A 24,409-nucleotide genomic window follows, 5' to 3' on the forward strand; every position below is an offset into this window, starting at 1 on the left:
GCAGTGACAGCCAAAACCAGCTGCACCTGCGATGTTGGAAGCCATCCTGAGAACTCTCCCTGGAGGCTGAGGTTTATGGATTTGCTTGTTCCCTTAGCATTTAATTTGCCCCAGTCAGTCCACCATTAATTAGAGAAAAGGGTAACAGCTGTCTGAGAACGCGAATCCCATTGTTACCATGGCATTCCCATAGCTCCCAAGTGACTGGCATTGGGTGGATCAGCTCATTATGTACCCACAAGTATTAATACAAAAAATGAACTCTATGTTGGAAAGATGTTTCACGCTTTAGCAGGAGTAGAGACTACACAGCCAGGCTGCAGCTTTGAACTGAACATGGTTTTCCACTCATGCTCTGCCTTTCCCCTCTTTTTTCCCCCAGGGTCCTGCCTAAATGTAATCCACAGCACCACCTTCTGGCAGCCTTCATTATTGCAGCACAACAATACATTTGAAATAAAGCTACACCTCTACCCCGATATAACGCGACCCAATATAACACGAATTCGGATATAACGCGGTGTAGCAGTGCTCCGGGGGGGTGGGGCTGCGCACTCCGGCGGATCAAAGCAAGTTCGATATAACACGGTTTCACCTATAACGCGGTAAGATTTTTTTGCTCCCGAGGACAGCGTTATATCGAGGTAGAGAGGTACTATCCTCTTCTCAATGAAGACAAATATGAACTTGCTGCATTCAGTGATAAGAATAAATCTTTACGTTTACAAGACCGTCTTTTAACACCTCTATAAACAGCAAAATAAAGAAGAAAAAGAGGGTTTTTCCCCCATTGTCTCAGTCAATGATTTCCTTGAGCAGTTGATTGCTTTGCTTGCACTGAAAACTCAGTCCTCAGGGGCATCTATTACCTCAGTGGTTTTCAACTTGTGTTCTGTAGACCCCTGGAGGTCTACAGACTATGTCTAAGGGGTCCGCAAAAGATTGTCATTACCACAGAACAGTGGTTTTCACCCTTTAGTCTGCGACTCCCTGGGGATCCACAAACTAGGTCTAAGATTTCCAAAGGGGTCTGCACCTCCATGTGAAATTTTTTAGGGGTGCACAAATGAAAAAAGGTTGAAAACCACTGAGTTATCTTTCAGAGTAGCAGCCGTGTTATCTGATCCCCAGGCTCTCAAAGCACATTGATTAGTGCTGCTTCAGTGCTAGGCCAGAATCACTCTCTGTTGCCCCAATAGGAGGAATGACTGAGTAGTCCTTGGCTGCTTAGTTAGGGGAAGCTGCTGGGATAAGGGGTGAGAGCCAAAAAAGTACTTAGGTGCCTAAGTCCCAGTTTTGGCTCCTCTGCGATCCACATAACTCTTGCCAAACTCAGTCATCTCCTGTGTTTTTCACAAAAGTCCATTAGCTTCCTATGTTTCTGCCTCTAGGGGAGGAATCACAGCCACCTCCTGCTCTGTGAATCAGTTGGGGGGAACCGCAGGTAATCCATCACCCTGGGATCACAGTGTGTGGGGGGAGGGACACCATAGACAACACACTACCCTGGGGTTACACGGGGTATGTGGGGGGGAAGGGCAGCACATGGAACACACCACCTGGGCCGATCACCGCGGCTGCCCCCTACAGGCTCCGGCAGCCTCAGCAGGGATCAGGTGGTTTGGGGTCAAAGGACGAATACCGCCCACTTCGAATGACAGCGCGCCCGGCCCGCCCTCATGAACCCCATTGGCCAGCACGCCACGGCTGGAGCCAACCGCATTGCCTCAGGGTCACGAGCGAACGTGGGACGTGTCATAGGTCAGTCACGTGACTTATTCGGGTGCCGGTTCGGACTCTGCAGCTGACCCAAGATGGAGGAGTACGCGCGCGAGCCTTGGTGAGCGGCCCTTGGCGGGCTCCATGCCTGTCGCGCGGGCGGCCGCTGCCCCGCGCCTCTGATCTGGGAGTTGTGCCGGTTCGGGGGGCGCTGGGCAGCGCGATGCCGGGCCCGTGGGGCGCTCCCCCAGCCGGGGGCTACGTTCGCCGGCCCGTGCCCGGGGCCCGCGCCGTCCGGGACTGGGCCTGCCGAGCAGCCCCCGCGCCGACTGAGGAGGGGGCGCAGGGAAGGCGTGTGGCAGTGCTCGGAGAGCAGAGCGGGTGGTAGCCAGCTGTGCCCGCGCGGGACGGGCTGGGGCTCCTCGTGCCCACAGGCCGGGAGGGCAGGCTGGAGAATAACTGGGGAAATGTTACAACTATGATGCTCTTATAAAAATTAATGGGGCTAATTACACAGCATGAGTCCCGTGAGTCAGGTCCGGAGACAGCTGTGGGGTGCTTCGGGGTGATCCACATGACGTTCTGAGAAGCAAGCTGGAGAAATGGTAGTTCACTAGAACCACAGTTAAGCGGATACATAGTTGGTTAAGCAATTGCCAACAAAGTGTCACTATTAATAGAATGATGTCGGATTGGAACGGGGGTCTTAAGTGAGATTCAATGGGGATCTGTTTTGGGTTTGGTGGTGGTAACATTTTTATAATGACTTGGCAGTAGGAATCCAGAGCATACTGATCAGGTTTGCAGATGAGACAAAGGTTGCTAATACTTTGGAGGACAGAGCTAAAATTCAGAAGGATTGATAAATTGGAGAGCTGGGCTATAGACTAGTGGTTCTCAGCCTTTCCAGACTACTGTACTCCTTTCAGGAGTCTGATTTGTCTTGCATACTGCCAAGGTTCACCTCACTTAAAAAATACTTGCTTACAAAATCAAACATAAAAATAGAGGAGTGTCACAGTGATTTGTTAGTCTCTAAGGTGCCACAAGTACTCCTGTTCTTTTTGCGGATACAGACTAACACGGCTGCTACTTTGAAACAGTGATGCTGGGCGCTATTACTGAAAAATTGTTTACTTTCTCATTTTTACCATATCATTAGAAAATAAATCGATTGGAATATAAATATTGTACTTACATTTCAGTGTGATGCTTGAGCTTGTTTTTTCACTTGTAAGCCTTGTTTGAAGTCCGAGTCCCACCACATGGGGCTGAAGCACATGTGGCCCACTGTAGCATGGGGCCCTGAGCAATTGCCCTGCTTGCTGCCCCCTACTGCTGGCCCTGCACTTGCAACCTGTCCTGTGATTCCCCTGGGGGCTGCAGCCCCTATATTGAGAAACAGTGAGGTAGATGAGTTGAGAACCCTCTGCAAGACTTCTGAGTACTCCCAGGGGTACACATACCCCTGGTTGAGAACCACTGCTATAGCCAACCAAATGAAATTTTACAAAAACAAATGTAAGGTGCTACACTTAAGGAAGAAAAACCAAATGCACAAATACTGGAAAACTGTCTTGTCAGCAGCACTGATCACAACCTCAATGTGAGTCAGCAATGGGATGCTGTTGCAAAAAAAGCAAGTGCAATTTTAGATTGCTTTAACAGAGGCATAGCATGCAAATCACAGGAGATGATAGTACTGCTCTACTTGGTGCTGGTTAGGCTTCAGCTGGAGGACTGTGTCCAATTTTGCTCACAAATGAATAGAAAGGATGTAGAAAAACTGGATATGTGCATTCGGTGCAAGGAGTTCTTGGCCCTCAGAAACCGTGTATGGGCTTTGGAGACCAAAGTGGCTGAGCTGGAGGAGCTAAGGGAGACAGAGAGGTACATAGATAAGACTTTCCAGAACACTGTGGAACGGTCCCACCCCTGGTCTGACAGCCTCTGTGCTGTTGAGGAGGATGACAGTCTCAGGGAAGGAGAACATCCAACTGGAGGAGAGGGAAATGATCCTGTAGTTGGGGCTCTCCTTCCAGATGATGTCATGGTATCCTCTTGCACTGAGGATACCTCTCCGGGGGAGGGAACTCCAGTTATTAGGAAGAGATGGGTAATAGTTAGGGGGATTCGATCATTAGAAACATAGATAGGTGGGTTTGTGATGACTGGGAGAACCGCATGGTGACTTGCCTGCCTGGTGTGAAGATTGCGGACCTCTTGAGACATCTAGATAGACTTATGTGTAGTGCTGGGGAGGAGCCGGTGGTCATACATGTAAGTACTAATGACATAGGGAAGGAGAGGAGAGAAGTCCTGGAGATTGAAGTCCAGGACCTCCATGGTAGCATTCTCTGAAATGCTTCCAGTTCCAGGCGCAAGGCCAGGTAGACAGCAGAACTATAGGGTCTCAATGCATGGATGAGATGATGGTGTAGGGAGGAGGAGTTTAGATTTATTAGGAACTGGGGCATCTTTTTGGAAAGGGGGAGCCTATACAGGAAGGATGGGCTCCACCTAAACCAAAATGGAACCAGATTGCTTGCTCTTAAAATTTAAAAGGTCATAGAGCAGTTTTTAAATTAAGGGCTGGGGGAAAGCCCAGAGGAGCACGTGGTTCGGACAAAGACATCCCTTTGGGGCGAAGCTATTAATGGAGATTTTCTATGTCCTAGTAATGAGAGGATGGAATGTGATAAAATGCAGGTAGGATCTGATGAGAAACAGTTAAATGAAAGTCAAGTATCAGGGGGTAGCCGTGTTAGTCTGTATCTACAAAAACAACAAGGAGTCTGGTGGCACCTTAAAGACTAACAGATATTGAAAGAGTCCCATTCAATTACATCATGTAATGGCAGACAGCTGAAAAGTGACAATTTTTTTAAGTGCTTGTAGACAAATGCTAGAAGTCTAAATAATACGAGGCACTCTAGTTCACCCATCTTATTAAGTGAGGATATTGGTATAATAGGCATTGCAGAAACTTGCTGGAATGAGGATAATCAATGGGACACAGTAATACCAGGGTACAAAATATATTGGAAGGGCAGAACAGGTTGTGCTGGTGGGGGAGTAACACTATATGTGAACGAAAGCGTGGAATCAAATGAAGTAAAAATCTTAAATGAACCAAACTGTACCATAAAGAATCTCTATGGATAGCAATTCCATGCTTGAATAATAAGAATATAGCTGTAGGGATATACTACTGACCACCTGATCAGGATGGTGATAGTGACTGTGAAATGCTCAGGGAGATTAGAGAGGCTAGAACAATAAAAAAAAACTCAATAATAATAATGGGGGATTTCAACTATCCCCAAATTGACTGGGTACATGTCACCTCAGGATGGGAAAAGTTTCTTGACACCTTAAATGACTGCTTCTTGGAGCAGCTAGTCTTGGAACCCACAAGAGGAGAGGTAATTCTTGATTTAGTCCTGAGTGGAGCACAGGATCTGGTGCAAAAGGTGAATACAGCTGGACCGCTTGGTAATAGTGACTATAATATAATTAAATTTAACATCCCTGTGGTGGGAAAACACCACAGCAGCCCAACGCTAGCATTTAATTTCAGAAAGGGGGACTATACAAAAATGAGGAAGTTAGTTAAACAGAAATTAAAAGGTACAGCACCAAAAGGGAAATTTCTGCAAGCTGCATGGAAACGTTTTAAAGACATCATAATAGACGCTCCACTTAAATGCATATCCCAAATTAAAAAACATAGTAAGAGAACCAAAACAGTGCCACCAGGGCTAAACAACAAAGTAAAAGAAGCAGTGAGAGGCAAAAAGGCATCCTTTTAAAAAGTGGAAGCTAAATCCTAGTGAGGAAAATAGAAAGGAGCATAGCCTGTCAAGTGAAGTGTAAAAATATAATTAGGAAGGCCAAAAAAAGAATTTGAAGAACAGCTAGCCAAAGACTCAAAAAGTAATAGCAAAAAAAAAATTTAAGTACAGGAAGCCTGCTAAACAACTGGTGGGGCCACTGGAGGATCAAGATGCTAAAGGAGCACTCAAGGACGATAAGGCTATTGCAGAGAAACTAAATGAATTCTTTGCATCGGTCTTCATGGCTGAGGATGTAAGGGAGATTCCTAAACCTGAGCACTTCTTGTTAGGTGACAAATCTGAAGAACTGCCCAAATTGAGGTGTCATTAGAGGAGGCATTGGAACAAATTGATTAACAATAAGAAGTCACCAGGACCAGATGGTATTCATCCAAGAGTTCTGAAGGAACTCAAATGTTAAATCGCAGAACTAGTAACTGTGTTGTAACCTATCATTTAACTCCGCTTCTGTACCAGAGGACTGGAGGATAGCTAATGTGATGCCAATTTTTAAAAAGGGCTCCAGAGGTGATCCTGACAATTAAAGCTAGTAAGCCTGACTTCAGTACCGGGCAAACTGGTTGAAACTATAGTAAAGAACAGAATTGTCAGACACATAAATGAACATAATTTGTTGGGGAAGAGTCAACATGGTTTCTATAAAGGGAAATCATGCCTCACCAATCTACTAGAATTCTTTGAGGGGGTCAACAAGCCTGTGGACAAGGGGGATCCAGTGGATATAGTTAGGGCCCTACCAAATTAATGGCCATGAAAAACACATCATGGACCGTGAAATCTGGTCTTGTGTGCTTTTACCCTATACTATACAGATTTCACGGGAAACCAGCGTTTCTCAAATTGAGAGTCCTGACCCAAAAGGGAGTTGCAGGTGGATCATAGTATTTCCACCCTTACTTCTGCGCTGCCTTCAGAGCTGGGTGGGCAGAAAGTGGCGGCTGTTGGCCAGGCGTCCAGCTCGGAAGGTGGCGCCCCGCCATCAGTAGTGCAGATGTAAGGGTGGCAATACCATACCATGCCACCCTTACTACTGCACTGCTGCCTTCAGAGCTCGGCGGCCGAAGAGTGGCGGCTGCTGACTGAGGGCCGAGCTCTGCAGACAGCAGCGCAGAAGTAAGGGTGGCAATACCATACCATGCCATCCTTACTTCTGCGCTGCGCCTGGCAGCAGCTCTGCCTTCAAAGCTGGGCTCCCAGCCAGCAGCCGCCACTCTCCAACTACCCAGCTCTCAAGGCAGTGCCGCTGCCAGCAACAATGCAGAAGTAAGGGTAGCAGTACCTACAAGAACCTTGTGACCACCCCACAACTCCTCTTTGGGTTAGGACCCCTACAATTGCAACACCATGAAATTTCAGATTTAAAGAGCTGAAATAATGAAATTCACTATTTTTAAAGTCCCATGACCGTGAAATTGGTAGGGGCCTAGATATAATGTACTTAGATTTTCAGAAAGCCTTTGACAAAGGTCCCACACCAAAGGCTCTTAAGCAAAGTAAGCTGTCATGGGATAAGAGGGAAGGTCCTATCATGGATTGGTAACTGGTTAAACGATAGGAAACAAAGGGTAGGAAGAAATGGTCAGTTTTCAGAGTGGAAAGAGGTAAATAATGGTGTCCCACAGTGGACTGTACTGGGACCAGTACTATTCAGCATACTCATAAATGACCTGGAAAAAGGGGTAAACAGTGAGGTGACAAAATTTGCAGATGATACAAAATTACTCAAGATAGTTAAGTCCAAAGCAGACTGCGAAGAGCTGCAAAGGGATCTCACAGAATTGGGTGGCTGGACAACAAAATGGCAGATGAAATTCAGTGTTGATAAATGCAAAGAAATGCACATTGGAAACATAACCCCAATTATACATGCAAAATGATGGGGTCTAAATTAGCTGTTGCCACTCAAGAAAGAGACCTTGGAATCATTGTGGATAGTTCTCTGAAAACATCCACTCAATGTGCAGCGGCAGTCAAAAAAGTGAACAGAATGTTGGGAATCATTAAGAAAGGGATAGATAATAAGACTGAAAATATTATATTGCCTCTATATAAATCCATGGTACGCCCACATCTTGAATACTGCGTGAAGATGTGGTCGCCCCATCTAAAAAAAGATACATTGGAATTGGAAAATATTCAGAAAAGGGCAACAAAAATGATTAGGGGTATGGAACAGCTTCTGTACGAGGAGAGATTAAAAAGACTTGGACTGTTCAGCTTGGAAAAGAGACAACTATGGGGGGGAATATGATAGAGGTCTATTAAAATCATGATTGGTATGGAGAAAGTAAATAAGGAAGTGTTATTTACCCCTTCACATAACACAAGAACAAGGGGTGACCTGATGAAATTAATAGGCAGCAGATTTAAAACAAACAAAAGGAAGTATTTATTTACACAACGCACGTTCAACCTGTGGAACTCCTTGCCAGAGAATGTTGTGAAGGTCAAGACTATAACAGGGTTTAAAAAAGAACTAGATAAATTCATGGAGGATAGATCCATCAATGGCCATCAGCCAGGATGGGCAGGGATGGTGTCCCTAGCCTCTGTTTGCCAGAAGCTGAGAATGGGCGGCAGGGGACGGATCACGTGGTGGTTGCCTGTTCTGTTCATTCCCTCTGGGGCGCCTGGCGTTGGCACCGTCAGAAGATGGGATGCTGGGCTGGATGGACCTTTGTATGGCCATTCTTATCGTTATGAAAGGATCCAGAGGCGAGCGACAAAGATTATCAAAGGGATGGAATGCAAGGGACCCTCCTTAATTAAATTGGCTCGTTAGCACTGCCCCCCCCCCACACACTTGGTAAGGCAACTCCCATCTTTTCCATGTGCTGTGTATTTATACCTGCCTACTGTATTTTCCACTCCATGCATCTGAAGAAGTGGCTTTTAGCCCACGAAAGCTTATGCCCAAATAAATTTGTTAACCTCTAAGGTGCCACAAGGACTCCTTATTGTTTTTGGTGATACCGACTAACATGGCTACCACTCTGAAACCTGTGTGGTATCAGTCACTCTGTCTCTTAAAGGATATTGTGGAGGTGTAGAGGAGGTTCAGAGAAGGACAGCGAGAATGACTAGGAGCCTTGAAAAACTCATAAGTGAGATTGAAAAGATTGTTCTTGTTTTTTTTTTTAATTTTAGAAAGGATATGATGGAAATATATAAAATAATGGTCTACAGACAGTAGATTTGGGAGCTTCTGTTTTCTCTGGCTCATAACAGAAGAACAAAGTGACATTCAATGAAACTGAAAGGTGGCAAATTTAAACTGGATCTCACTGCTATAGAAAGTCATTGAATCTAAAAAATCAGAAGTATTCAAAGAGAGGGATTGGATGTGTATATGGATTATGAGACTATATAGAATTGTTATAATTAATAGCTTTGAAGGGTTAGTAAATCTCATCTTGTAGGTCTTAAGTCATTCTCTAACTGTTAGAGATCAGGATGAGACATAATATGGGAGCAGATTCTCACATTTTCCTGATGCAGGGTTCTTACACCTTCCTCTGAAGTTTCTGGTGTTGGCTACTGCTAGAGACAGGATACTGGACTAGATAGATCTTGAGCCTGGTAATTCCTAAATGTCTATTGTAGTGTTCTTCAAGGAAGCATGGTGCATAAGAGAAGAATTTAAATCAGTTTCACCAGGGGAGGGTGGGAGAGTTCCGTTATAAGGGAGCAAAGGGGAGGGGAAATTTGGCTAGGTGCATGATTGGAGAAAGAGGTTAAATCTTCCTTTGAATTAGAAGATGTTCACCACCATAGGGAGGCAGGTTGTCAAGCTATAGATAAATCATTGGTTTGTTTTGGTATGATTTCTTGGCCACTAAGTACAGTAGAACCCCATTTATCTAAGCCTCCATTTTCCGGCTCTCCGTATTAACGGAACCAGGCGGCGGGGCTCAGACTGTCAGCCCCGGGCAGGGTGGGTGGCCCAACTCTCTTGCTGCACAAGAACTAGGGGGTTGTATTTTCAGTTAAGTAGATAAGAAGGGGAGGTAAGTTTTAATGCTTTTCCAAGAGGGGTCAGCTAGTTTAAAAGTAACTCTGCATCTTTAAATAACAGATAGAAAGCTCTTTGACCATTCTCCTGATTATCTGAATTTTTCATTATCCAATCTGGCCCCGGTCCCAATTAGATTGGATAAACGGGGGTCTGCTGTATGTAAATGTGTTGTTGGTCTTGCTGGGAGGTCAGTAAACTAGATGGGACAGATATTGCAGCTGGCAGTATTGTTTCACTCTCATTTTCAAATAACATGGCATTAACTTTGTATGTGAATTGCCAGAAAATCTTAGAGCTTTGTAAGTATTTTGGGAGAGCATGGGTACATAAAGTTAATGTATAATTGAGAAATTATGGTAGTTTTCATGTTCTTTAGCATGGATTTCAGCACTTTAATTTTTTTCTTCCCCCACTTTAGCCCCTGGCGGATAGTGGATGACTGTGGTGGTGCCTTCACAATGGGAGCCATAGGTGGTGGAATCTTCCAGGCTATCAAAGGGTTCAGAAATTCCCCAGTGGTGAGTAATTTAATTTCTTGTAGATAAACTAACAGTAGCTTTGCTTCCCTTTCCTTCCAACAGTAAACGTGTGGGAGTGACCTAAGGGGAGGAAATAGCTCAGTGGTTTGAGCATTGGCCTGCTAAACCCAGGATTTGCGAGTTCAATGCTTGAGGGGGCCATTTAGGGATTTGGGGATTTAGTTGGTGGATTGGTCCTGCTTTGAGCAGGGGGTGGGACTAGATGATCTCCTGAGGTCCCTTCCAACCCTGATATTCTATGATTCTATGAAGTACTTGTCCCCAGTCATCGTATTGAGAGGCAGGGCAGAACAGGTTGCAGGCCAGGAGAATAAACCTGGTCAATCACCCACGATCCACATGGATTCGAGGTCCATCTGTTTAGAAGTCTTGTGCCTCTACACCAGGTCACTGCCTTCTGTATGTTCCCTGTAGCTTATACAGCTGGTGGCAGCCCCAGGGAAACCTCTTTAAGAGACCTCTTCCTACAGGAGTGCCTAGAAAATCACTGGGATTCACAAAGCCTGGGTTAGGTGCATATGCTTTCTATACAATGAGTGGAGAGAGATAAGCACCTAAGAACGGGATTCACGAAAGCCCGTCCGCTAGGCCAGTGTTTCCCAAACAGTGGGTCCTGACCCACCAGTGCATCGTGGGAAGGTTCTAGATGGGTTGCCATGTCCAGGGCCGGATTAAGTTGTCACTGGGTCTTGGCCTAGGCAGACATACACTTCTCCTGGCCTGGGTTTGTGTGTGAGAAGAACAAGCCCACCCTGCACTCACCTTGCAGCAGTGGCTCCTGTCCCTTCCCAGGCATTGTGACCTGGTGCCTGGGGTCACAGTGCCACTTAGATTTGGTCCAGCTGCCCCTCCTTCATCAGCCAAACTAAGTGGCGCTCTGTCACCCAGCACCAGGTCGCAATGCCGAGAGCAGGGAGCTGGACTGAACCCAGTGGAACAGGAGCTGTCGCTGTGGGGTGAGTGCAGGGCAGGCTTGCTCTCCTGGCCCAAAGCCGCCGCCGCCACCTCCACACTTGGCCAGGATTAGGATCAGTGGCGTAGCCAGGTTCTAAGAGCAGGGGGAGCGAACACATTAAAAAAAGGTGCCACCCCCTGCAAAGCAGCAAAGAAAAAAAAAGGGGGGGGGGAAGAAAACCCCAAGTCTTGCCGCCGAAGACTGAAGAACCCGCCATGCTGAATTACCCACTGCCGAAGACCCGGAGTGACTGAAGCACCCGCTGCCAAATTGCCGCCGAAGACCCAGAGTTGGATTAGTCCTCAGCCAAGCGCAGCCGGAGCCGCAAGGTAGCAGGTGCCCCCCAGTGCCAGGGTGGAGGATGCGTATATGTAATGGTGGTTTGCAAAAAAAAAAAAAAAAAAAAGACACACAAGGTTTGGGAACACTGGGTTAGGGGACACACTTAAGAGGTGGCAGATCTCCGTTTAAACCCCTTCTCCTCATCGAGTGGTGGGGGGACTGCTGGTGCACATTGAGTGGATGTTTTCTGAGAATCATCATTTTGTATGTATAGTTGGGATTATGTTTTCCAATGTGCATTACTTTGCATTTATCAACACTGAATTTCATCTGCCATTTTGTTGCCCAGTCACTCAGTAGCTCTTCTCGGTCTGCTTTGGACTTAACTATCTTGAGTAATTTTGTATCATCTGCAAATTTTGCCACCTCACTGTTTGCCCCATTTTCCAGATCATTTATGAATATGTTGAACAGCAATGGTGCCAGTACAGATCCCTCGAGGACACCACTATTTACCTCTCTCCATTCTGGAAAGGTTATTGATCTTAAAAGTTGAATTCCTCTCTGTTCTGTGTGGATGCGAAAGTGACACTTTTTTTTTTTTTTTTTAAGATCTAGAGGTTTAAGCGTTTAACAATTTTTCATTTGCTACACTTTTTGAGTCCTATTAAATTTGGGGATGAAACTGTATTTTCATGTTTTAAAAAATATTTTTCTCTTCACTGTTGCTGTGTGAAAGACACACAGAAATGAGGAAAACTGATTATACAGGAGAAACAAATTCTGTAGGAGAAATAGTAAAACTGACTAGAAAAATTGCTGTAAAAGTGTACAAAGTAAAACTGAAAAATGAAATATTTTCACTAATCTCTTTCTAGTATAGCAATCTTGGGAGTTACTTGTAACAGTAGTAGATGATATATTTTTAGACAGAAGTGTAATAACAGTTTGCCATGGAAATGTTAAAGGGAGTCTCCCCTAAAAGTAGGTTTCCCTAGCGCATGTGGATGAAATTTCCTCTGTTCACTTGTGTGCATTCTGTTGTGCAGCAATTATCTGTTGACATGCTTCCACTCTGAATTTCATTGGTTTTCTGCGTATATACTTTGTGAAGCAATTTGGGATCCTTCAGGAGAAAAGGAACTACAGTAGAACCTCAGAGTTACGAACACCTTGGGAATGGAGGTTGTTCGTAACTCTGAAGTGGTTGCAACTCTGAACAAAACAAAGTTTACTACTGAACATTGACTTAATACAGCTCTGAAACTTTACTATTCAGAAGAAAAATACTGCTTTATTTTTTTTTAGTAGTTTACATTTAATGCTGTATTTGCCTTTTTTGTCTTGTCTCTGCTGCTGCCTGATTGTGTACTTCCAATTCCAAATGAGGGGTGTGGTTAAATGATCAGTTCGTAACTCTGGTGTTTGTAACTCTGAGGTTCTACTGTATATAAATGTAAAATACTATCATGTAATGTTTATTTTTTATGTGGTAAAAACATTACTTAGTGTCGTGGTTTTAAAAAAAAAAGTAAAGGAAAAAGTAAGTGGTCCAGCAATTAGACTTTACATCATCACAGAAAATTATATATAACTATTTGTGTAGTTTACAGGTGTTATAGTTACATACTAAATATTAACTGAAAATAAAAATGTCAGAAAGCATTGATAACTATATGAATTAAAAACAATTCCACTTCATCAGTTTATGTATAATACAGTATGAAATAGCTCTGTTTTTTATAAATTCCTGACAAAAACAGATTTATAATGAAAGAACTTCCAGATGCTTAGTAATAACTATAACTGCGTCTGAAAGGGTGCAATTTAATTAGCTGTAAAAATTAAATATGTTTAGTTTTGTTTCATTCTGATTGTCATCTTTGGTTTATTTTAGGGTGTAAGCCACCGGCTGCGGGGAAGTTTGACAGCTATTAAAACCAGAGCACCACAATTGGGAGGTAATTGCAGTCTGTACACTTAAGCCTGTATTCTTAAGCCTTTTTCCAATTTTAAAAGAGAACTTCAAGGGAACTGAATAGCTCAGGGGACTTGGATGAGATTCAGAACCTCTAAGGACTAGATCCACAAAAGCACCTAACTGCCACTTGAGGCACTTAAGTCAAAATTTAGACCCTCAATACTCCCACTCAGTTGCCATCTAACCCTTCAGGTGCCTACATTTCTGCTGGTAGTGTGCACGTCTACCTGACACCTAGTTCACACCTAAGCCCCAGTGAGATTTCCAAACTAAGGGTATGTCTACACTGCCGCGCTAGTTCGGCGGCTGGGGATCGAAGTTCCGGGTTCGATTTATCGCGTCTGGTGTGGACACGATAAATCGAACCAGGAAGTGCTCGCCGTCGACTGCGGTACTCCAGCTAGACGAGAGGAGTACCACGGAGTCGACGGGGGAGCCTGCCTGCCGCGTGTGGACCGCGTCTGAACCGCGGTAAGTTCGAAGTAAGGTATGTCGAATTCAGCTACGTTATTCACGTAGCTGAATTTGCGTACCTTACTTCGACTTGGGGGGTAAGTGTAGACCAAGCCTAAGTGTTTGCCCACCTATCTTGCCTGTGGGGCCCGATCCAGTAGGAGTGCTCAAAGGTCACCTTAGAGCATGCCTAGTGGATTGGGCCAGAGAGAAAGTGAGAGTGACTTTAGAGCCCAGTGATTAGGGAACTCCTCTGGGATATCAAGAGTGAGGTTGAAGTCCCTATTCCAATGAATATTTAATTATTTTATACAAAGTTGACCAGCTTTAACAGGAACCAGAGAGAGAAACCTATCCCAGGATACCCCACAGCCTAGTGATTAGGGCACTCACTTGGGAAGTGAGAGACTGAACTTCAAGACCCTGCTCCTCTCTGGGAATTGTATGCACTGACCACAGAACTATAGGGAATGAGGCGATAGCTGCTGCCACCTCTTCTTCCTCCTTCTGCTTTTTGCTAAAAAGGACTGACCTAGCTTTGGTGCCTAGCTCTAGGAGAGGGTTCATGGCTGTGAATCTCTCCCTCTGGCCTGGAGTTAGGTGCCTAAGTCCCTTTAAAGGGTGGGGCTTATGCCACACCCTTCCTTGCCATTCATTAATGACTTGGAAATGGAGTGGAGAGGATGCTTATAAAATTTGTGTATGACACCAAGCTAGGAGAAGTTGCTAGCACTTTGGAGAACATGATTAGAGTTCAAAATTACCTTGACAAACTGGAGAACTCGTCTGAAATCAACAAGGTGAAATTCAATAAAAACAGGTACAAAGTACCACACTACAAAATGGGAAATAACTGACTAGGTGGTCATACTGCTGAAAAGCATCTGGGGGTTATAGTCTGTCATAAATTGAATATGAGTCAACAGTGAGATGCAGTTGTGAAGTTAGCATTCTGGTGTGTTGTTAACAGGAGTGTTGTATGTAAGACACAGCAGGTAATTGTCCTGCTCTATTTAGCACTGGTGAGGCGTCAGCTGGAATACTGTGTGCCGGTTCTGGCCGCCACACTTTACAAAAGATATGGATAAGTTGGAGAGAGTCCAGAAGAAAGCAACAAACATGATAAAAGATTAGAAAACTGGACCTGTGAGGAAAGGTTTAAAAAAAACTGGGTATCTTTAGTCTTGAGAAAAGAAGACCGAGGAGGAACCTGGTAAGTCTTCACATATGTTAAGGGCTGTTATAAAGAAGACAGTGATCACTTCTCCATGGCCTCTGGAGGTAGGAAGAAGTAATGACGTTAATCTGCCACAAGGAAGAATTAGGTTAAATATTGGAAAAACTTTCTAACTACAAGGCTAGTTAAGCACTGTACCAGGCTTCCAAGTGAAGTTTTGAAGAACAGATTAGGCAAACCCCTGTCAGGGATGATCTAAGTGTACTTGGTCCTGCCTCAGTTTGGGAGGCTGGACTAGATGACCTCTCAAGGTCCCTTCTAGCTTTACATTTCTCTGATTTCCTATGGGCTAGTTTAGGCAGTTCCCCACTCAGTTTGTTGGCTTTTGTAAATCCACTTTTTAGGTGCCTAACTCTCCACATGCATTGTATAGGGAGTCTGGGCACCTAAATTGGGGCTATGGATTCCACTAAGTGTCAGGGCACCTAAAGTTGGACACTGCAATGCTGAGCCTGAGTCCCCTTTTTGGATCTACCCCTAACTGGTTATCTGACCTACAGTATGTTATTTTTGTAAAAGGAGTCAGAGGTCTCAGTGGACAGCTATCCAAAATCACAACATTATTATCCATAATTGGTCTCTTGGTGGCTGTTTCAAGGATTTAGTCAAAATGAAGCTTTAACAACCCTATCACCCTTAAAGGTGATTTGGTAATAAGGTATACATGAAGTTATATTCCTTGTCTCGCTGTTGTTATTTTAACAGCAAGTTGTAAGTTCTGGGTAATTTTACTTCAAGAAGGAAAAAGGAAGGAATATTGACTAGATCTTGCAAGAGGGAAAAATTGAAGGAAGAAAATGCATTGATGGCAGCAGACTCCTTGAAGAGCACAGAAATTGGTATTGCATTCTGGAGAAGCTATTGTTGCTGTTCATCGTGCCCTTCTTAAAATAGAGGACTTAAGTCTCCTGTTTTTATTTTTTTGCGTTAAGCTTTTAAGCATGAAAGCACTTTGAAATAAAGAGGCTTGCAAGAAAATGTACTCGGTGAGAAGTGCATCTTACTATCTCTGAACTAAATTTTTAAGTTTTTTTTTAATTTGCCTTTCTAGAAATCTTGCCAGTTGCATTCTGCTGGCAGCTGCCATACAGACTAATATTAATCATGTTTTGGAGATGACAAAAGCAGTATTGAAATAAGATACTAAACTGTCATACAGCATTCGTTTATGATTTTTATGTATTAGCAGGACTGTTGTAAGCAAGACATGAGAAATAGTTCTTCTGCTGTATTCTGCACTGATTAGGCCTCAACTGGAGTATTGTGTCCAGTTCTGAGTGCCACATTTCAGGAATGATGTGGACCAATTGGAGAAAGTCCAGCGAACAGCAACAAAAATGATTAAAGGTCTAGAAAATATGACCTATGAGGGAAGATTGGAAAAAATTGGATTTGTTTAGTCTGGAGAAGAGAAGACTGTGGGGGGGGGGGCATGATAAGTTTTCAGGTACATAAAAGGTTGTTACAAGGAGGAGGGTGAAAAATTGTTCTCTTTAACCTCTGAGGATAGGACAAGAAGCAGCAAGGGTGGTTTAAGTTGGACAGTAGGAAAAACTTCCTAACGGTCAGCACTGGAATAAATTGTCTAGGAAGGTTGTGGAATCTCTGTCATTGGAGATTTTTAAGAGCAGGTTAGACTAATACCTGTCAGGGATGGTCTAGATCAGTGGTCTCCAACCTTTTTACCCTCAAGATCACTTTTTGAATCTAAAGGCAACCCAGGATCTACCCTGCCCTTCCCCGAGGCCCAGCCCCTTCCCCAAAGACCTGCCCACTCCATCTCCTCCCCCCCTCCCGTTGCTCGCTCTCCCTCACCCTCACTCACTTTCAGGGGGTTGGGGTTCAGGAAGGGGTGCGGGCTCTGGGCTGGGGCTGAGGGGTTTGCAGTGCGGGAGGGAGCTCTGGGCTGAGCCTGGGGTAGGGGATTGGGGTATAGGAGGGGGTAAAGGGTGCAAGCTCTAGGAGGGAGTTTGGGTGCAGGAGTGTTGGGGTACAGGAGGGGGTGCAAGGTGTGGGACCTGGGAGGGAGTTTGGGGGCAGGAAGGGGCAGAGTGTAGGAGGGGGTATGGAGTACTGTCTCTGGGAAGGGGCTCAGGGATGGGATTTTGGGTCCGGCCTCCCGCTGGGCAGCAGTTACCTCTGGTGGCTCCCAGTTGGCAGCAGGCACAGCCAGGCTAAGGCAGGCTCCGGGCCTACCCTTGCCCCACACTGCTCCCGGAAGGGGCCAATGTGCCCCTGGGGTGGGAGGGGCACATGCCTCTGTGCACTGCCCCTCTCTGCAAGCACCACCCCCCGCAGCTCTCCCAGCCAATGGGAGCTGCGGGGGCGGTGCTTGCAGGCAGGCGCAGCGCATGGCAGAAGACATCTGTCCCCCCTGGGGCTGCACTGGTCTGGGAGCAGCGTGTGGCTGGGGTAGGCAGGGAGTCTGCCTTAACGGCAACCACATTGTGCCACCGGAGATCGCGATTGACTGGGAGATCCTCTAGGATCGACCGGTTGGTGACCACTGGTCTAGATAATACTTACCCTTGCCTTGAGTGCAGGGGATTGGACTAGAAGACCTCTTGAGATCCCTTCCAGTCCTACACTTCTATGATTCTATGATGGTTCCATTGGCAGAAGGAAAAAAAACCTTTAAACTGTTAAATTTATAGTTAAATACTAAAGATCCTCTGATCATTAAGCCAGCATTAGTAGGATGGAAACTCCTTTACAATCACTGATATTTGGGAGGCATTTTGTTGTCTAACACAAAACAGTAAATATTATTACCCACTTTATTGGGTGAGTAAGGATATTTCCTGAATTTGTTTATGTAATGTTTTAATCTAGTTTTTGTGAGTTTGGGTATATTTTAAGGCTCAAAAGTAAATTTCCTAAAATATTTCAACACAAAACTTTATAATGTGGCTGGAGTATAGCTTTGGTTACTGTGCTTTAACAAAAAATTTCCCCCCCAAACAGGTAGCTTTGCAGTCTGGGGTGGTCTCTTTTCCATGATTGACTGTAGTATGGTGAAAATGAGGGGTAAAGAAGATCCATGGAACTCAATCACAAGTGGTGCCTTAACTGGAGCCATATTAGCCTCAAGAAGTAAGGAACTGCAATCTGGGGACAATGGGTATTGAAAAGCCTTTATATTTGAAACTATAAATACCAAATTTTTGTGTCCGTCAGACATTTTAGTGATAATCAGATAATTAGAAAGAACTTCATTTATCTTTTATGGAACTTTGGAATCCCGTATACCTAAAAAGCAATATTAACCCTTTTTGTTTTCTATTTTTAAGAATATAGTATGTTGTAATTGTCTTGACTGTTTATCAATAGTGGCATAATACATTCAAAATGGTTATTTAAAGATCTTTTAACATGGTGGATTAGAGTTTACTTTTAAAGTTGCAATACACCATTTAGGCCCAATTCAGGAAGTATTCTCAATAGTCCATGGGACCTAAACATGTTCTTAATGCTCTCCTGAATTGTTCCATTTGTGAAAATTGGAAGTAGAGCAGTTCGACCTTCTCAACAATGTTTTGTTGAGTGTATTAATGTTGACAACACTGTGTAGTTGAAAGGGTTTTTTGTGGGTCTTAATGGACATTGAAGATCTAATTTTGTGGATGACAAATTAAGCATGGATAGTATTATTTTACATATAGTAAGTACATTTGTTTTTATAAATACAATATTCTAAATAGTCTAAAATTTCTTAATGGTAAAAATGATCTTTAATCTAGATAATAGTTGAGTTAAATATGTCCACGAATGACAACTTGGACTCCCATCTAGTAACTGCAGCACAGAATCTGGAGACTAGACACTTTTGTGAAAAGGGATGGACTTAAGCATGTGCTTGAGTTTTTTGATAGGCCACTGCCAATACTATGAGGAAGCATTGTGTAGTAATTAAAGCACAGAACTAGGAGTCAAGATTTGCCACTGATCATCTGTGAAACCTTGGGCAAAATACCTTCTCTTTGCCTTCATATCTCCCTTTGTAAAATGAGGATAACAACACTACAGCACCTTGCACAATGGAGTCCAGGTCCATGACTAGGGCCCTTAGGCACTACTGCAATGCAAATAATAAATAGCACCTAACTCACTAGGGCATTGTGAAGTATTTTGAAGTCTGTGGATGGATGGTGCTAGAGAAAAGCAAACTAAAATGACTGTACTCTTAAACAGTACTAGTACTATCTTGTTTCATCAGGGACAGGTATGTGTGGTAATTATATCTTTATTTGTAATGTTAATGGTGACAAATCTACTTCACAGTCTGATCACTGGAGTGGTGGTAATTGTATTAAAAGTGATGTATAAATTGCCAATCCTATACAAAACAAGGTTTTGAAAAGCAATCTGTTTTGTATTTTGACATTTTTAGATGGACCAGTTGCCATGGTTGGGTCAGCTGCTATGGGAGGAATACTTCTAGCTTTAATTGAAGGAGCTGGTATCCTATTAACAAGATTTGCCTCCACACAGTTTCCAAATGGTATGTGTTCTACACTTCAGATTACAGTACCTCAAAATGTTTATAATGCTTTCTCAGAATACAAACACTCAAGTACAACAGTTTATGGGAAATGAAATGGCCAGATTCCTTTTTCAAGTATTGAAATACCAGATTCATTTTCTAGGATGTCTTTAGGATTCTGATTTTCTTCATTCTATATTTGTCTTTCCAATGTATAGTTGTTATGCAGATTTAAAAAAATAAATATATATATATATATATATAAATAAATAAATAAAAATAGGTACTGTAGGAGTGAATTTGTCTGTTTACACCCCTTCCTCCAACCTTATCACATTTGTACCCTTCTCATCTTCCACATTAATTCACATATAGGCAGGTCAGCAGAACAGATTTCAGTACATAAGTAAACTTTGTCACAAATGTCCATGAGAATGGCTTTTGCCCTCCAGATAATAGTCTCTCTTCTATGATGCAATTGGTCAGGTATATTCAGGGACCTGATGAAAAAGAAATGCAGATTAATGTTGTAGGCAGTAATATGATGTGGTGATGCCTCAGAACAATCATCATATTTGGTTATATGGCATACCTAAATCACGGCCACATGTTCATGGGTGAGAATAACAGTTCAATAGTTGTGCAGGCTTTGTAGTAAAACTTTGGAAAATCTGCATTCATTCTTGAGGGCACAAATTTGGAGAGTTGTTTTAGTCCTTACTGTTGTGCTGCCCTTGCAGCCTTTAGTCTTGCTTGTATTGCAGGGAGTCCCCTCTCTGCCAGTTTCTGGGAGGAATTACTATGTGGCAGAAAGCCAACTTGTCACACTGCAGCAGATCAGTGGAACTAGTAACGCAAGCAGGAACAGCACAGTAGCAGGAATTAAAAACTGTTTTTCCAAATGCTATATGGGGTGGGGAGTAGACAAGTATCCGTCCAAGCTCAGGAGGGACCTAACCTTATGTTGGAACATGGTCGGCATTGAGGGTTTTAAGGCACAGTTGTAGTGTTGGACTCTAGGAAGGATGTAGATCAGTTCTGGGACTCCAAAGGGAGGAGAAGGAATCAGGTATTAATTCAACGAGTAAATTCCAGCAGCATGTGGCAGGTGTCCCCATCCATTTTTGCTGCGTCAGGCCCAAATAGCACATCTATGCTGGTACAAAGTGTAAATGTTGTTTAGTTAACAAGATGTGTGCGTTTCCAAGAACATGAAGGATCACTGTCCCTGATAATTAACATGCAGCATCAAAACATAAATAAGATTAATTTGGGAAGCTTTTCCTGTTTGGTTGCAGACTAACATAGACAACAGTTCATGTGAAAAAAGCTGATGTGTAGACATACCTCTGTTTGTTGTAACAAAGTCATGGGTACCTTTCACAGCCTGGATACAAAAACACTGTTGCACATGCTGTGTAGACTGGATCTAAGTAACAGGCCAACCTAAAAATAAAACAAAATTGCCCCAGCTTGTTGTTATGGGGGAGCACAGACAGTGTTGTATAGATAAATCCCTGAGAAAATCACAATTATTTTTTTTAAATCATGGCAGCATCATGGAGCAATGTTTGTATTTCATGGGGTATGCATGGCAGCCAAACGACTTTTCCAGTAGCAGGGAGGCAGAAGTGAGCATCCCTGCTTTCACCTCCCTGCTGAGGCTGCAGCTGCTCATGGGAATTAGCAGACTGTTCCCATCCTGGTCCTGTCCTGGGGAGTGGGGAAAGGGGGCAGGGTGAGAGTGTCTCACCATATGCTGCTGTCCAGCCCAGCCTGAGGTAGGAGTTGGCATCCAGCTTGCCCTGCGCTCAACTCTGGACCAGGCCAGTTCTGCTGCTTTCTGTTGGGGGGGGGAGAGCATCACTGGAAATGTGGCGATTAGGAGCCTCAGCCTGCCCCACAGCAATCAGGCCCGGGGGAGACACTGTAGCACCAGCTGGCAAGGAATGAGACTGGGAACCATCGCTGCACCCCAATTCTCCTGACTGTGGTCGGCCCTCTCACACACCTGCTTGTGTTCCAAGAGGCGCTGGCACTGGCTTCAGTTGGTGGATGGCTCCTGCACACAGTCTCCCCTGGACCTGTTGGGGACCACTGTGGGGTGGGCCAGGCTGGAGCTCCTAATCACTGCATTATCAGTGCCACTCCCTCTGTCAGCTGCGGTGTCCTGGGCTGAATCTGAGCACAAAGCAAGCTGGGCCATGATCCCTGCCCTGGGCCGGGCTGAACCAGCTGCACTATGCGGTGAGGCTGCTCCTCTTATTCCTTGGGATAGGACTGGCCCACCACCTCCCTGTCCTCCTCCAGGGTGGGGCAAGGCCTGCTAACCTGCAGTGAACAGCTGCAATCTGTGAGGAGGAGCTAATTTCACTATTTCTATGCAGTCTGTGAAGTCGTGACTTACACAGGCCTCTAGGTATATTACATTAAGTAAGACACTAATTCCTGCTGAGCCGGTATTTCAGCTTCTGTTCAGTGGCATTCTTATTAGTGTCTCTAAATTATCATAGATTTTCCTCTTTGATCCAGAATTGTTTTGTAAATCATGTTTCAGAGTGGTAGCCGTGTTAGTCTGTATCAGCAAAAAGGAGGAGGAGTCCTTGTGGCACCTTAGAAACTAACAAATTTATTTGGGCATAAGCTTTCGTGGGCTAAAACCCATTTCATTGGATGCATGCAGTGGAAAATACAGTAGAAAGATATATATATATAGATATATATATATAGATATATATATATATATATATATACACACACACAGAGAACATGGAAAAAATGGGTGTTGCCATACCAACTATAACAAGACTAATCAATTAAGGTGGGCTGTTATCAACAGGAGAAAAAAACTTTTGTAGTGATAATCAGGATGGCCCATTTCCAACAGTTGACAAGAAGGTGAGAGTAACAGTAGGGGAAAAATTAGCATGGGGAAATAGTTTTTACTTTGTGTAATGACCCATCCATTCCCAGTCTTTATTCAAGCCTAATTTAATGGTATCCAGTTTGCAAATTAATTCCAATTCTGCAGTTTCTTGTAAATCATGTGAGAGTTATTAGTGAAGGAGTATTATCTGTTTACCTGTCTTACGCTGCATGTGTCTAAATAATAAAAACATGTGCATGTAGTGGTCAGAGCCAAGCCCTAGAAGTCAGGGGTCCATAGTAGTATTCATTCAGCTACACTGGCTAACTGATATTGGGCAAAGTGCCTAAATCCCATTGGAAGTCATTGGGATTTAGGCTCCTAAATTATGCAGGTAATTCTGAAAATCTTTCCTTTCATCTCTCCGTACCGCATGTCTCCCGTCTGTAAATGGGGATGAAAATACATAACCGGCCTTGCACGAGTGAGGCTTTATTTTAGTGGGTAAAGCTCTTTGATTTCATTGAATGAAAGAGACTGTGTATGTGGAAAGCCTTCTTTATTCTTGGTCCTGCTAATCCAGAAAGGATTTATGCAAACAGACAATACTTTGAAAGTGTATCATAATATTTTGTCATAAATCACTGTCCTATTAATCTTCCTTTTGCTTTAATTAATTATTTTCTTCCCTTTAACAGGCCCTCAATTTTCAGATGATCCCTCCCAGTTGCAGCCCTCCCCATTTGGAGATTATAGGCAATATCAATGATTACATTGTTCTACTGTTTCATATTGTACATGTGAGCTGTCATTTATAAAATGCTGGAAAACCAAGATACAGAAAATTGGAAGTGTATGGTAGACCTCTTTGTGCAAACTATGGCAAGAGGACACTTAGCACTTTTTCATTGTAAAGATGCACAAGAGAACTTTTAGAATATCATAAATATATTTATTCATCATAGGATTCCATTGTTGTAAAGTTGATATGTCTGACATAACACGTTAATGCTTAAGATGAGGACCAAACAGAATGCTGTACTACTTTGGATATGGAATGAAATGAATTTCTCTGAAGTGTGGTATTAACAAGGGTGCGATTTAGTCACAGAATCAGTGACTTCATCCAGCGCTGGCCGGGAGCTGCAGGGTTCCCTGCCGCCTGTGGAGGCAGGGAGATGCAGGAGCCCCCCGCAGCTCCCGGCCACCACAGGCGGCGCGGGGGATCCCCGCAGCTCCCGGCCACCACAGGCGGCGCGGGGGATCCCCGCAGCTCCCGGCCACAGCGGGTGGTGCGGGGGATCCCCACAGCTCCCCGCCGCTGCAGTGGCAGGGGGAACCCCTGGAGCTTCCGGCCGCTGTGGGCAACTGGGGGAAACCCCGGCGGCTTGGAACTGCCAGTGGAAGGGGACCCTGGAGCTCCCAGCCCACCTGCAGATGCCTAGGCTCCCAATGTTGTCACGGATATTTTTAGTAAAAGTCAGGGACAGGTCATGGGCAATAATAATTTAAAAAAAAAACACACAGAAGCCCATGACCTGTCCCTGACTTTTACTAAAAATATCCGTGACAAAATCTTAGCCTTAGGTATTAACTATTATTTAACCATTAACAATAGAACTTATCGTCTCTCTTCACAATCAGTATCACATTTAGGTCATAATACTGAGCATTTCAGTTTATTTTAAGAAAATTCATTCATCTACATGAGTTCCAATCAACACTCCTGAGGTGAATTTTGGGGAGGATATTGTGTGTTGAGCCAATGAAGAGGAGTACATTTTTGTAACTCTTTGTGCCGCATAAAGTATTTCTCTCCACACAAATTAAATCCCAATTATAAGTAAAATTTCTTGCTTATAAAAGGTGCCTGTTCCAGAATTTTCTTTCCTACAGGGCTACTGTGCCTTGATTCCTGACCTTACTCTTAGTGTTACTGGTGTGTAATGCTCAAAATACTTCAGAAGGAAAGTTCTGTATTGATGAAAGTGTGCCGTTTGCATTAATAAAAAGTTACTGATT

At 43.9% G+C, this 24,409-nt stretch overlaps 1 protein-coding gene across 1 annotated transcript; it reads left to right on the top strand.

Moving 5' to 3' along the window:
- The first annotated feature begins 1,781 nt into the window (after positions 1-1,781).
- On the top strand, positions 1,782-23,399 carry TIMM17A (translocase of inner mitochondrial membrane 17A). The gene is made up of 6 exons (XM_065403621.1): positions 1,782-1,840; positions 10,010-10,109; positions 13,265-13,328; positions 18,003-18,131; positions 19,429-19,539; positions 23,086-23,399. Exons 1-6 carry the CDS (start codon positions 1,815-1,817, stop codon positions 23,154-23,156), a joined length of 501 nt encoding a protein of 166 aa, XP_065259693.1. The 5' UTR covers positions 1,782-1,814; the 3' UTR covers positions 23,157-23,399.
- The last annotated feature ends 1,010 nt before the right edge of the window (positions 23,400-24,409 follow it).

This window comes from Emys orbicularis, chromosome 4 (genome assembly GCF_028017835.1).
Source record: "Emys orbicularis isolate rEmyOrb1 chromosome 4, rEmyOrb1.hap1, whole genome shotgun sequence".
Taxonomy (NCBI): Eukaryota; Metazoa; Chordata; order Testudines; family Emydidae; genus Emys; species Emys orbicularis.

Coding starts and splice junctions, on each gene's coding strand:
- TIMM17A (XM_065403621.1), top strand. CDS start 1,815: ATGGAGGAGTACGCGCGCGAGCCTTG. Junction 18,132..19,428: donor AGCCATATTAGCCTCAAGAA/GTAAGGAACTGC, acceptor TGACATTTTTAG/ATGGACCAGTTGCCATGGTT. Junction 19,540..23,085: donor CTCCACACAGTTTCCAAATG/GTATGTGTTCTA, acceptor TCCCTTTAACAG/GCCCTCAATTTTCAGATGAT.